Genomic DNA, 12,965 nt, shown 5'->3' with positions numbered 1-12,965 from the left:
ATTCACTTTCTTGAATAAATTTACTCTCTTAGCTTTTGGTGTGTTTAAAATCACTTTCCCCACTGTTTTGTTTTCGAATTGGTTGTCGTGCTTGTTATAGTCCTGCTTGTCCAGCTTGCTTTGATTCGTATTTTTATTTGTAATCCCCGTCTTAACAACGGATGCTGAATCGCGTGAGATTCGAACCGGAACAGTTGTTGGCCGCTGATTTACATTCGGCACTCTTAGCAGCGGTCAAATCCAATTTATTTTATGAGAAACTTTCAAGTGGAAATATTTTTATTACCTCTAGGATTTTTCAGTTGGTATTACGAACCGCTTGAAAAGCGATTAGCGATACGTCGTTCATATTCCATCAATCGTATATCATGCGAGGGTCCCGTTACGCATACATCCAAGTATGATAAAAAATTCTCTTCACAATACACACGCAAGTCCGAAAATAATTCGGTTAAATGTCTCAAATTTATTCCTTCTCGTTAAATGCTTTCTTCTCTGATTACATACCAACGCCGTTACCGTTTTTCCTTACTGTCCGATACGTCGATTAAATGCGTTTGCATGATGCATGATTTTTCCCGTCCACGAATCTACTTATATCAATAAATACGTGGTGTAATTTCTTTCTTTTCTTTCGTTTTCGTTTTTTCGGCGTCGTGTGTCCTCCTCGTATTTTTACCGTCGTGTTTTCAGGGTTGATCCGACCTCGCACACCGTGGCTAGGTCTCGTAGATCGTTGAAATCTTCATTACCAAATCAGCCCCCACGATGTTATATCCCTTATTTAAAGCCTGCGTATTGTGCAATATACAGGCGAGAGCGATGCTTCTTTTATTTGCCACCGTGCCGTCCAATGGTTACATGTTTCTACACCAGGCTCGTGTGTGGTTAAAAAAGGTGTATATTACTCGACGCGGTCACTTCCCGACTGCTACTCACTTCTACGGGAGAGAAGTGGCCCGTGGCTTAGCGTTCGCCGTACGTTCGCCTCGTGATTCTTCAGAGTCGTTCTCTCAGCGCGCTCCCCTCGAACAGAAATAGACCACCGCGCTGCTGCGTTCACTTCTCCGATACCTATACGCATCTCTAGAATCGTGGACCACCGTGGTACGCAAAGCGGTTTATCGCCTGGACGACACCCGCGCCTTTTGCCAACGACGAAACAGCACCAAACTCGAAGATCTTCCTCGTCGAAGAATCTCCGCTCCGAGGATAAATTGCAAATCGCGATATAGGGGAAGGATTCGAGTGAGGAAAATTTTTTCGTCAAACTTGAACCACTTTTTCCTCAAAGTCAAGGAGAATTTTAATCGCTTCAAGGATGCTTCGCGAGCAGCTGACGTTGCGAAATATAATAATTGATGGAAGGTCACGGGTATTTTTGATTTTCAAAAATATATCATCCCTGTAGTGTGATTTTTCGGCTGTATAGCGAACTCGCCTTCGTCTGAACAGTCCAGACAACCGAGTGTTTCGGAGAAATGTTGCATCCGAGATTAAAGCTTCAAAGTCGGTGTTAAAAATAGTTTGGTACTCGTAGATCTGCGGTGACGTTGGATGTCACCTTTGTCTGCCCATCATCCACGAGTCTCGACGATTTGCGCACGATGATTGATGTGGAATCATGTCGACGACCATGTCTATCCTCTGTGACATTTACGGTAGCTTGATTTATCGACACGGAGATAATCGTTCCGCCTGAAGTTCATAATGTGAAGTGTTGCTACTTCTAGCGATTGCGCGATATTCCAAACTTTCATAAATATCGTTATAATTAATTGTTCCGTCTTTGCGAATTCACATGCCTCGTAATTTTTTATTCGCAAATTGATTTCGCACGTTACTAACGAGATGAACGGAGCGGTTCTGGTTTGATAGTCTTATTTTATGAAATAGCTAGTAAATTGCTGAAAGATATACGAAATCGATGACTGAGTATAAAAATAAAGTTACTGCGGGGTATATAAGTGACTGAAATCTGGAGGATTCGCAGAGAGTTTGTTTACACGGCACGTAAGTCGAGGTATGCAGGAAGTGCGCGTCCCGTGTAAATTGTCTCTCACGTAATTCAAGAAGAAGCGCTGGTATCGTTTCAATAATAATATCGCAAGAAAATTTATCCGCCACTTTGTCACTCGTCGCTGTTATATCCTTGGATAATAATTTTTCTCCGGTATGATCGTAAAATGTATGGCCAAATAATAGTTGGCAGAGAAGAGACACGAACTAGCTGAGCTATAACGTTGATGAACGAAACGAGCCGCTCGATTTTCCTCGATTTTCTTTCCAAAGCTAGCGTGCAAATCGTGCCAAGTGATTCAAGTATGCCGCTCGTAAGTACAGCGATATCTAACCAATTATTGCCTCTAAAGTTTTGCCAAATACATTTATTAGACAAAGCGTTTTATATGAGTCATTTTCAGGTCAAGGTAGAGCTGTTATTTGCTCGTCACCAGGTGGTAAATACTCGAATGATAACTCGAATTAACTTTTTACAATCAATTTTCCATTCGACAGGATGAATATCCGATTTTCTCGCACAGTTGAGTGCGTCTTCTCCACCAATTTTTGAGGCCGTCTGACTTCGCCACTGGAATTGGGTAGAATAATGATAATTAGCGGCAAGGATGTGATGATCGAATGACAAATGACGGATAGTGACGAATTGACAACGATGTTTAAAAACCGATTACAATGCAACGCAAAATCGTTTCGTGTGATTTAGTAAGCTATTAATTTCACGCCTCGCGGTCTATTGGCACGTTTGCGGGTAATTTTGACGGACTGCCAGAGCTTAAAGTCTTGTTCAAGTTAATCTTTCGGCGCTGTTCATAATTTATACGCTCGGTTTTGGTTGCGGAAAATAACGACTGGCCCAACGTCTCGGCGTTGGTTTCGCCCGATTTCGCGTTTATTGTTCTAAATTTGATCGACGTTACGTGAAACAAAAACCTTAACTTGTCGTGCCAGTGCCGTCTGCAAAGTGTAGCCCGAATTTTCGGGCTGAAGAGATCAGTTGTGCAACAGAGAAAAAATTGGTTTGAATACGTTCATGTGTTCCTCTTAACTGTTTTTTTCTTGATTCCACATGTAATTTGTAAATTTAAGTAATGTAAGAGGTGAATATTATCGGAGTTCAGAAAGCCTCAATTATTTGAACGTAGTGCTTACGCGATGTTTAATCTTATTGTTATTGAAATAAATGAACTGAATCGAGCAACCGATGCCTGTATCCTGGTAAGTTTATCAGATTTTATCCAAGCCTTTTTTGAACGAAACAAATTACACAAGACTTGGCAGAGGATAAGACCAAGGCAATAGCATATAAAATAATCATGCCGAATCTGGTTTCGGAGCATGTCAAATCGTTATGCGTCGTTTGAAAGCTTTTCTGCAATGCGTTCGTCGTCTGATGGACTCCTCGACGCTTCCAAGAAACTATAATTACGCGGAGAGGAGAGAAGAAGCGAGAATAGAGAGAATTGAGTGACCCGGAGGCAGTAAATCACAACGGAATTGAGAATCCGGAAATTGCTAGTCGAATGCCTATTGCTAATATAACCGGGTATAAAAAATCCCTCGGACAAGAATGCGCAGCGTGTGGTATACAGCCGAGCATTGCGGGAGTGATTGGGATGGCGGTGAGTCCCCGGTTTACTTGACGCTTTGGCAACGCACCAGAATCTGCTTAACTCCGAGACGCCGTTGGTTTTGGTTTAATTTAGACGTTCGCAGCTCATACTCGCAAACGATAGATCAGCTCTGCAGCCTTTGGACCATCTGAGCTCGGCCTGAGGAACCGAGCCGATCGTTCGCTGCGAGTTTCTCGGTGATGTAACGCGAGTGTTTGGTCAGTTGTGTCTTGTTCTACACGGATTATTCCGCTCTTCGATTAGTCGCCGTGCGATATTCGGGATTCCGAATTGTCTGCGAATTTCTATCGCTGTACAAGTACATATGTACCTATGTGTATGATTCTTTCAGCCGTTTCAGCTTTCCCAATCGTTTTCACACGCAGCTTATCCTTAATTTATGCGTATTTCGTACTTTTTTCGCTCTCCGAGCGAGACTTGGTATTTATACGTATTGTAGATGGAATTATGAATGGGCAAATTTGTCGAGAATCAGACTCACCTCAAATGAGCTTCGAATGATTTCAGTCGTAATTGATTCTTCAGCCTTCGTACTCCCCCCCACCAATATCCGGTTCAGTTCGGCCGAAAATTCTAAAACAGAAATTTCGGTCCGAGTTGTAACAACGGTGGTAAACAAATTTCTCATTATTCTCAGACATTATTATTACCCAGGTATTCACCGAGGTATTGCCAAAATTGTTATTTTGAACCCAGTAATATATCAACGTCAAGCTAGTAATAATGCCAAACCCTTGTTTGAACGAAAATACCGATTGTTTCTCGTGATTTACAACTGCTGGGTATCGGTAATGGTGTTGCACGTATCTTATTCTTTCAAAACTGAACCGTAATTGAAAATTATTCGAAGAAAAATTTTCACCAGAGTATAATCGAGCACTTATTTACCTTAAAAATTGGTCTACCAAATTCGTGTAGCTGTTATCATTCATATTAATTATATTTTATAAAAATTTCCCCTGAACAAGTAGAAATTACAGCTACTTTTAAAAGCGTTGGAGCTGATTCAACGTTTGATTCAAATAAATTGAATTGTTAGGAGAGAATTAATAAAGATGAACGAATTTTTAATGAATAAAAACTTGTCTAAAGTTTTGCGGGAAACACAATTTCTACTTTATTACCTTTTTTCTTCTTGGAGGAGGAACTGATGAAGGAACTGGTGAAAGCCATGACGGGTGTTGAATTTTACGGCATCGTCCTGCAGCACACGGTAAAGTATATTGGCGACAAGTTTGTTACAGCGATCTGTTTTTTCATTCTCATAAATCTTTGTCAAAAAATAAATATTTCTCATTTGTTTGATTTGAGTAAGATTCGCGCGCCGAATCGATTGCACCAATTTCTATATGAGATACACCGACCTGCAAAAAGCTACATTTCCCTCAACCATTCAACTGGTAAAATCCCGTTACCTCGGAGGGTAAATAACTTTTTACACGCTGTGTCTGACGGCTGGTATGCATGTAGAAACGCGAAAGCGTCGCTGCTGCCATCTCAACAGACAGTTTGGCAAGTGCTTGAGCTTTTGAAAGCTCGTTTCCTGGTCCGCGTGTTTCAGCAGTCGGTTATCGCGGGGTTCTTCTTCTTGTCGCTGTGCGCCAGGAGGATTGGAAACTCGGATAACAGCGTTTCACTCGAGCTTATTCTCGATCGGGGGAATCCCGATTTTGAACGAGCTGCTAAAAGCAATTCGCGAGGAGTAATTTGTCCCCGCCTCTGAGTGCGAGAGAAGATAAATAGCCGGTAGACAATTGGAAATACTGACAAATAGCTTGATCAACCGATCCGACCGGCGTTCCGCGTCTACTTAACAGGTTGCTAGAGAGATTCGTGCCTTGGAGTTTAACGAGAAACTCTCAATACAAAAAGGATATAATAAACAAACGGGAGAAACAAATAGCCCAGTTTACTGCTTGAACAACACAAACTACTCGGTGTTTTTTAAATAAATACCGCTGACGAGTATCGTAGCAGTTGAATTTACTACATTTGCATTTCTAGCACGAATTGCGACCGCAAGAAGTGGCCGGCGCGGTGTGCGGAACCCGCGTCCTGTGTGTTACAAAATTTACGCTTAATAACAAGTTTGGAAATATTTGAAAAGCCACCGATCACTCGAAAGTAGGGTTTCATTATTTATCGCAGATATATTCACCTTTACTATAACGGCAACACGAGCCGGCAGATTCTATTTCCGGCACGCGCGAGCAAATCTTTTGAGAACTGGCGAGCCAGTCGCAACGGTCGGTTATCTGGCCTCATTTTCTTGCATTTCGTAAATAAATGGGCCACTTCCGCCTGTCAGTTTCGGCCGCGGCGATCAAGGTTCAAAGAAACGAGCTCGCCCTGACCACCGCTGTCACAACCAACGCCATTTTGGATCCGCGTTCATATTATTGCACATATCCACGAGCTGCTGACTGGCTGACACTGAAAGATGATATTAGAACAGCCCGCCAAAATTCTTGGGCAAAAACAAAACGAGCCTACTGACCTTAAGCAAACTTTCTACTGCCCGATTATATTTGTGTATACGCGCGGTGAGCATACCTCGATGCGTAAATCGCGTAATTTATCGGACTCGTGACCATCATTTACGAGCCAAATTTCTCGCGGGGATTAAGGGGATATTTTAAAAATAAGTCGTCTCGGATGACCGGCTACACATTTTCAGTCGTTACTTGTTCAGATTTTGTAAGTTTCTATTACACAATAATGTATGCACGGTAAGGGAAAACGGTAGGAGAAAAGAATGCCTGCAGCTTCGTTCGCAGGTTGATAAAATGGTCTTTGCTCCGGTGATATTTGGCGCCCATTCATCATGGCAAATTCTTGCAGCGGCTAATCTTAAACAACGTGATTCACTTTGCAAAAATATTTGGCAATAACATCACTCATGCATTCGAAACATCGCGGATACATACAATGTTTCTAAACAGATTTAGCTTGCGACCGTATCGTGTCTGCCCCTTTTTCAATACGATTTATCGCCAACTGATTATTCGTTACGGAGAAATTCACAGGCACAGATTCGTAGTTTTCAACGCATATGTATTAGCGTCGCGATGATCGCAAAGCACAACAACACCGCGACGATTTAGAAAATCCGATGTATTATCACAAAATTTAAACCCGGATGCACAAGCCAGCGCTTTGCGGAATCGCAAAATTAATTATACGCTGAATTGTAGTCGTTCGACACTTGCACAACACGAGCATAAAATTAGAATAGTGACGTCTGATGGTTATCGAGGGGTTAACTCACCTCTAATAAAATTAATACAAATTGCGTACAACTAGGCAAAGGTATCGATGTTGAGAGGTGAAAACGATCGATCGACTTTAAAGATCTTTCTAATTAAAATCACTGGCTGCTCGTCACTTTGGCAGAATACCCGAATAAATCGAGGTGGCGGAGGGCCGGTCGAAGGCTATCTCGAGACTGCTACCAACGCCAGAAGCAAGGCGTCGCGACGCCTCCGTCTCTTGCCCGCTCGACGTGCACCGTCATCAAACTTACTATTAATTAAAGCCTAGCAACGTCGAACTGCACGTCTCCAGGGTCCCAATTTCTTCCTTGCCATTTCCTGTCCGCTCATCATTCGGAATCAAGCCTTCGCACGGCGACAAAGAAATGATGATTTTTTCGGTGTTTTTCCCCGTCGACAAGGTTGTGCAATTTTATATCGACTATAACGCGTAACTCTTATATAAATGTAATGGCGTGAAATCTCGAGTTGTTTAAACTGTTTAGAGCCACTCAAACAAATAGTCGCCCGTCAATTTGACCACGAGCCATTTATTTTTATTTACGAAACTATACGCCGTCTCGCAGAATTCATGCGAATTGACTCGAGTTGACTCTTCAAGAATTTTTTTGTCCTATGATTACGATTAAACTATTGTCATCTGTATCAATCAGTGGGAGTTGTTCGCTAACACGCGGCGTAGCGATTCTCGGAATCAAAGTGACCATCCGCACATAGATAAAAAGAAAAAATCCTCGCATCTTAATGTCTTCGGGTGATCTACGCGAGCCTGATAACCGCGTTGTAAAATAAACAATACTTAAAAAAATATTCTCCATAAACAATTTGTAAAACTGATTTCAAAATAGAATCCGCGAATGTTCTGACACTACCTCAATATACATATATCTTTTGAAAACCAGACTAAATATAGATTATAGGTATATGATATACTGTAGCTCGTTTTATATTGTAAAGATTTTAGTCCTCGTACTTTCTCTCGGTAAATTGAACGAGGCGTCCGTGAATAACTGGCAAGAACGTAATTTATTAAGAAATGCCGAATCCGGCACTCGAGAACGAAGTTGGCGAACATAGTTCCGTGCGAAAACGTATCGATTTACAGGCCGTCCGCGCATCGGGACGTATAGGCCTACATGCAAGAGGCTTGCATTCGTACGTTGGGACTTCGGCTACTGGCTAGCCGGTAGTTTATATAGTATAGACGATCGAGAATCTATTTCCGTTCATCGCGTCTTCGGAGAGGTTCTAGCGTCGAGTTCCTTTTCTGCGCGGGCGGCCGTCTCGCAACGTCGAAAAGCTCGAAGTTCGACTCGAGAATAATGCGGGTAAGGTAGGTTACAGATCGGCAAACGGCAAATCGTTCATTATTGAGCGGCAATCCGACCTGTTCTTGGAGCAACAAACGTGGACATTATCCTTACGCCGTCTTTCGCGAATCGGCCTTATTCTCCTTTTATACCCCCTCCAATCGTGCAGGTCTGCTACCAACTGTCCATCCAACTGTTCGAGCCACTCAAACTTTTTGCACCAACGGGATGTTTCCGGCTCAGCTCTTGCAACTCGGTCTGCACCGCGAGCGTCTCGACTTGAGTCTATTTCTCAACACCGTTAGCGAATCGCTAATTGGTGATGAGACTAACAGGAGTCACGATGGAAGGGGACCGCGAAGAGCGCGGCTAAGAAACAGCGGATCGTTTTCAAAAAATCGGCCCGAAAACCGCAGACAGATTGTCGAAACTCGTCCATTCGAGTACGTAGCCGTTTGATTCCTCGTTATTAATGCGCTGTATGAGCTTGTAGGATATTTAAATGTAATATCTAACTAATTGAGGCCGACGCTGCGTGTCTGGCTTCGAGCCAAGACGCTTTGATCGCAACTGAAAAGGTATATGCTACTACTCGGTGTTCGCGATAAGCTAAACGCTGCACCGCCCGAATTAATCGCGCCTGCAGACTCGAGACCGACCGGATCTACACGGGAATCGATGAGTGGTACACGAAGATACTCGGGCATTCTGCTTCCATTTTCACCTCGCTTATCAGGTGTGAAAATTCCCACCGAGCACCAAGTTTTCACGAAGTTCAACCCCTCTCGCCTTTGATTAAACGAAAAGTCGATTCGAGGTCAACCTCGGTCCTTTACACCGTCTTTTTGTTTTCTTTTCGGAAATTCATGACACTACTCTGAATTTAGGAGGAGAGACAAGGGAGGGACGAGACAAGAGCGAAGCGACACGGAACCGATTGACCCGATGACATTTTGGTAAATTTTTCACGAAAAAAAGGATGACACTCGTCAGCCGCTGCGACTCGATTCATCTTCTGATACCCGGACAATATTATCCGATCACTTTCTGCGAGGGCGAGTAGAGGAACCGGCTGCGATTGTCACTTTACTAAACGTTTCAGAAATTTCTTCCATCCTTCCTCTGGATCAAGAGTAAGTGCTCTCCTGGGGGGTTGGCCAAGGACTCATGGCCTCGCGACTCCTCGTCCGGTCATCTCACCTCCTGGAGGAATGCAGCTGCTTTTGATCAGGCAATTATACTTTATGGAAATTCGAGCGACCTTCACGTTCCTCAGCAATTCCTTGTCTTAACCTCGGTGCTCGTGTTTTTTGCCACGCAGATTCTACCTAATCATCCCGCTATTGGTCAGCTTGATCAACGTCGAAGCCGTAAAAGAGTTGTCGCGCTTTACAGCGCTTACTCCAAACCCCGCACCGATGCCTGCAACTCAACAAGTGTCATCCTCCTGGGCAAACGACGAGGATAACTCGGGTGTTTCGTATCGGCGATCGGGCTCGAAGATGTCGGATATCAACGGGGACTTCGTCCGGACGAACCGGAATATCAAACGTAAGCGGCGTCATTGCGCCACGCGGAGAGTGTTGGACGGAAAAAGTGTCCATAAAACGTTTGTTCCCGGGGCGAATTCCTCCGCGAAGTACCTCGCTGAGAAACTAGCACAAGAAGCTCTCGACTCGAAGGAGATGCAGGATACTATTAAGCACTTGACCTCGTTGGAGGGTGGTCGTCAACAACACCAAGTGTCAAGAAGCACGACCGCAAGGAGCCAGGATCAGAAAAAGCGCAGGGACCGGGAACACCGGAAGCGCATGAGACACCGGAAAGGGGATCGGAAACACCGGCACCCGAACCATCGTTTGAAAAGGAACGGTTCAAAAGTAGGTGCGAGAACACATTTCATTGCTCTTGTTCGTTATTTGAAAAAATAGAATGACTCTTTTTCACTTCTCCAAAAGTGGAGTCTTTTTCTTGGTTCGATTTGTTTCGATGTAAAAATACTCAATTCATCTAGAAAGAATCCTCAAAGACGATGCGTTTAAAGAAGAATAGCAAGCTTATAACCGAGGGGGAACATAGCGGATTCGGGAAGAAAAGTAGTTTGCACCAGTCACTTACTCGTCGAATAAGAAGGGGCCATCGGATAGGGAAGAAGACGAAAAACTTTCGTAGAACGTCAGGGGATAATCTCCACTCGGTTAACAATGAAGATTGGAAGACTGTCGAAGAACTAATGAACTCTGGGTCTGTACACGGAAAATATACAAACACCGCGGTTTTACGACAAACTGGTAATGGGAGAGGCGTCGTTCCCAGGAGCGGTATGATCGCCCAACTTATGCTGACGACAACTCGCGACCCGACTAAGAAAAAGCCGGGTGATCAGGGTGTTGAATATTCTGAATACTATAACGACAATGACAATGATTCGCCAGTGGCTATCGGATCTCCTACTAAACTGGACGAGGCTGCGAAGGATTTAGCGGGAGGACGAAGCAGATCGATTCGGGAGGTGCCGGACGACAATCTTCTTCGTCAAGATTACGACGGTTCTTCGGATGATAAAATGTCCTCAGAGGACATCGAAAGGTCCAAAGGAAATGGCCAAAAATCCGTGAAAGTTATAGAAGAACCACTGAACTCCATGGAGTATGTAGACAGCACTTATGGGTCACTGCAGGTGAACCGTGTCGCAGAGAACGAGAGAATGCCTCAGTACTTGACCAATTATAATTATATTTCTGATAAGGGAGTGCAGATGCCGGTTGGGGCGTTACAGATCCCGTATCATCCGCTAAGTAACCCTTCAGCAGATCCTTCAGCAGTGGGACAACCGATAGCGAAACAATTCTCGTCGGACGAGCAGGGGATGCTCAACAAAAATTTTCTCATAACAACGGTGAATCCAATTCCGTTTATGAGCAATGCGCAGTTACCTGCTTCCGGTCAACTTGAGATCCTCGATAGTGACGCGTTGTCTCAATTGCCGCAGCCAAACTTCGCCGAAGGTAATTTTCTTGTTATTCGATCAGTCAATGTCCATTACTTACAGTTTTTTGACCTTTTCCACGTGGACGTTATCAGGTGAACAGTTTGCTGCTTCCACCGGCTCGAGATCCAGCAGGTCCAGTACGGATTCTGTGACTTTCACTTCTGGTTTGGCGACTCTTGGCGCAAGTACATCCGTAGCACCAGTGCCGAAGTTGAGGATGACACCTGTGTCGGTTGGCACCAATGCGGCATCTTCTAGACTTCGAAGCGTTAGACCAGCTCCGGAAGTTGCGTATTTAAGTTACCACGATGGAGTTGAGGAGATTCAAGGTCTGGATCAAATTGAAGCAGCAGCATCTCGGGAAGTTGTACCAAAAAATGGCACTGCTGAAAAGGATATAAGTAGAGATACCAGTTCCACGAAATTAGACGCCCGCACGTCTGCGGCGTCGACTCCGTCACATTTGAACGATCCAAAAAATAACAGCAATAGTAACGTTGTTAATGGTGTGAGTAACGTCACATTGCCTGCCGCGTCATCTCTGGCTTCATTCAATCCCAAACCCTGCACTCCAGAGCCAGCAAACGTAACGTTGAAAACAAATGAGACGAAGGCAGTCGCTAGCCAGATACTCAGTGAAATCATAGACGAACTGGAAGAATTGAAGTTAGAAAATCCAAAAGATGAGCAAAAGGAAGGTTTGTTAACATCGTTTCAATCTCCGGAATAACATTGGAACGATTAATTTTCAATTACACTTTGTTAGGCTTACCCTGCAGACTGACAGGATCCTGGGTGACCACGAGAGCGGGCGTTCGAATTGACATGGAAGTGACGAATCACAGCGTGAAAGCCTCTCTTGACCATCTTACGCCACCATCGGTCTCTGAAGGCCTTCTGAACGTAACTTGGAACGTGACTGGTTTTGCACCTTTCAAACTGGGAGGTCCTTTCACTCTGTTAGCAACAGATAATCACACCAAAACGCTCGCTGTCTTTGTCGGTAAGTCGTCGACCCTGCGCTGTGATCGGCGAGGGACTGATTGAATAAATATCGTTATTGTTATTTGTTCGCAAATATAGGGGCATGCAAGGTTTGCCAAGGTATCGACACTATAGAAGGATCATGGGTAGTTTCACGGGAGCCAAGGGATTGCCGAGACTTTCAAATGTCGAACAGTATTTTCAACGAAATTTTCAGACGAACGCGTCTTTTCTCGGCGATAAAAGAGAAACAAATGAAACACGATGCGGTATCTTTGAACACGACTACTACCCCGGGTAGTAATTCCTCGATATCAGAGAGTACAAGTCCTGGACACGAAAGGCTGGCCGATTTGAGCAAACTCCACAATCAAACTACGCCATCAGTTTACGGAACGAAATGAGAAGATCAGTCGAGAGCGAGTAAGAATCATGCTACATTTAGAGATTGGCAAGTCAGTGCTTACACGACTCTGGGTTTCGAAGACCGCGCTGATGAACGTGATTTGGAACTACCAATGGCTGCAGCTTGGATGATCAATCTCAGTCATCCTAATTATAGCAACTTATGATGAGAAATGAATTGCGTGCAATACGGAGATAGAAGCCGTATGAGAAAGAGACAACGGCACCTGAAGGGTTATTTTAGATCTAGTGTAATACACGATTGCATATCTTTATGGCTTCTCCTCGACGTAAATTCATGTTACAATCGACTGAATATCGCAATGGCTTTATATTATCGTTAACGATC

The 12,965-nt window shown here is 43.9% G+C and overlaps 2 protein-coding genes across 3 annotated transcripts in view; one reads left to right on the top strand and one right to left on the bottom strand.

Moving 5' to 3' along the window:
- The window catches only part of LOC124306062 (obscurin), a 43,676-nt gene extending 36,588 nt beyond the window's left edge, over positions 1–7,088 (bottom strand). For both annotated transcript variants that reach the window (XM_046766249.1, XM_046766256.1), the window contains exons 1-3: positions 6,922–7,088; positions 4,778–4,854; positions 4,135–4,226 (exon numbers count right to left, since the gene is read on the bottom strand). In XM_046766249.1, coding sequence (XP_046622205.1) covers positions 4,135–4,226; positions 4,778–4,826 — 141 coding nt within the window. In that variant the 5' untranslated portion in view covers positions 4,827–4,854; positions 6,922–7,088. The remainder of the gene's footprint in view (positions 1–4,134; positions 4,227–4,777; positions 4,855–6,921) is intronic.
- A 2,649-nt stretch (positions 7,089–9,737) lies between these two features.
- On the top strand, positions 9,738–12,615 carry LOC124310259 (uncharacterized). Its single transcript, XM_046774071.1, has 5 exons — positions 9,738–10,115; positions 10,250–11,243; positions 11,320–11,925; positions 11,994–12,230; positions 12,311–12,615. The coding sequence occupies exons 1-5, from the start codon at positions 9,738–9,740 to the stop codon at positions 12,613–12,615; spliced, it is 2,520 nt and encodes an 839-aa protein (XP_046630027.1).
- The last annotated feature ends 350 nt before the right edge of the window (positions 12,616–12,965 follow it).

Source organism: Neodiprion virginianus, chromosome 1, assembly GCF_021901495.1.
Source record: "Neodiprion virginianus isolate iyNeoVirg1 chromosome 1, iyNeoVirg1.1, whole genome shotgun sequence".
Taxonomy (NCBI): domain Eukaryota; kingdom Metazoa; phylum Arthropoda; class Insecta; order Hymenoptera; family Diprionidae; genus Neodiprion; species Neodiprion virginianus.
Note: the sequence above shows the minus strand (reverse complement) of the source record. Positions and strands in the feature narration are given on the sequence as shown.

What these genes read in the sequence shown, in the direction of transcription:
- LOC124310259 (XM_046774071.1), top strand. Translation starts at nt 9,738, where the DNA reads ATGTCGGATATCAACGGGGACTTCGTCCGGACGAACCGGAATATCAAA. An exon ending in TGAAAAGGAACGGTTCAAAA is followed by an intron (nt 10,116 to 10,249) that starts GTAGGTGCGAGA and finishes CAATTCATCTAG; the next exon opens with AAAGAATCCTCAAAGACGAT. An exon ending in GCAGCCAAACTTCGCCGAAG is followed by an intron (nt 11,244 to 11,319) that starts GTAATTTTCTTG and finishes GGACGTTATCAG; the next exon opens with GTGAACAGTTTGCTGCTTCC.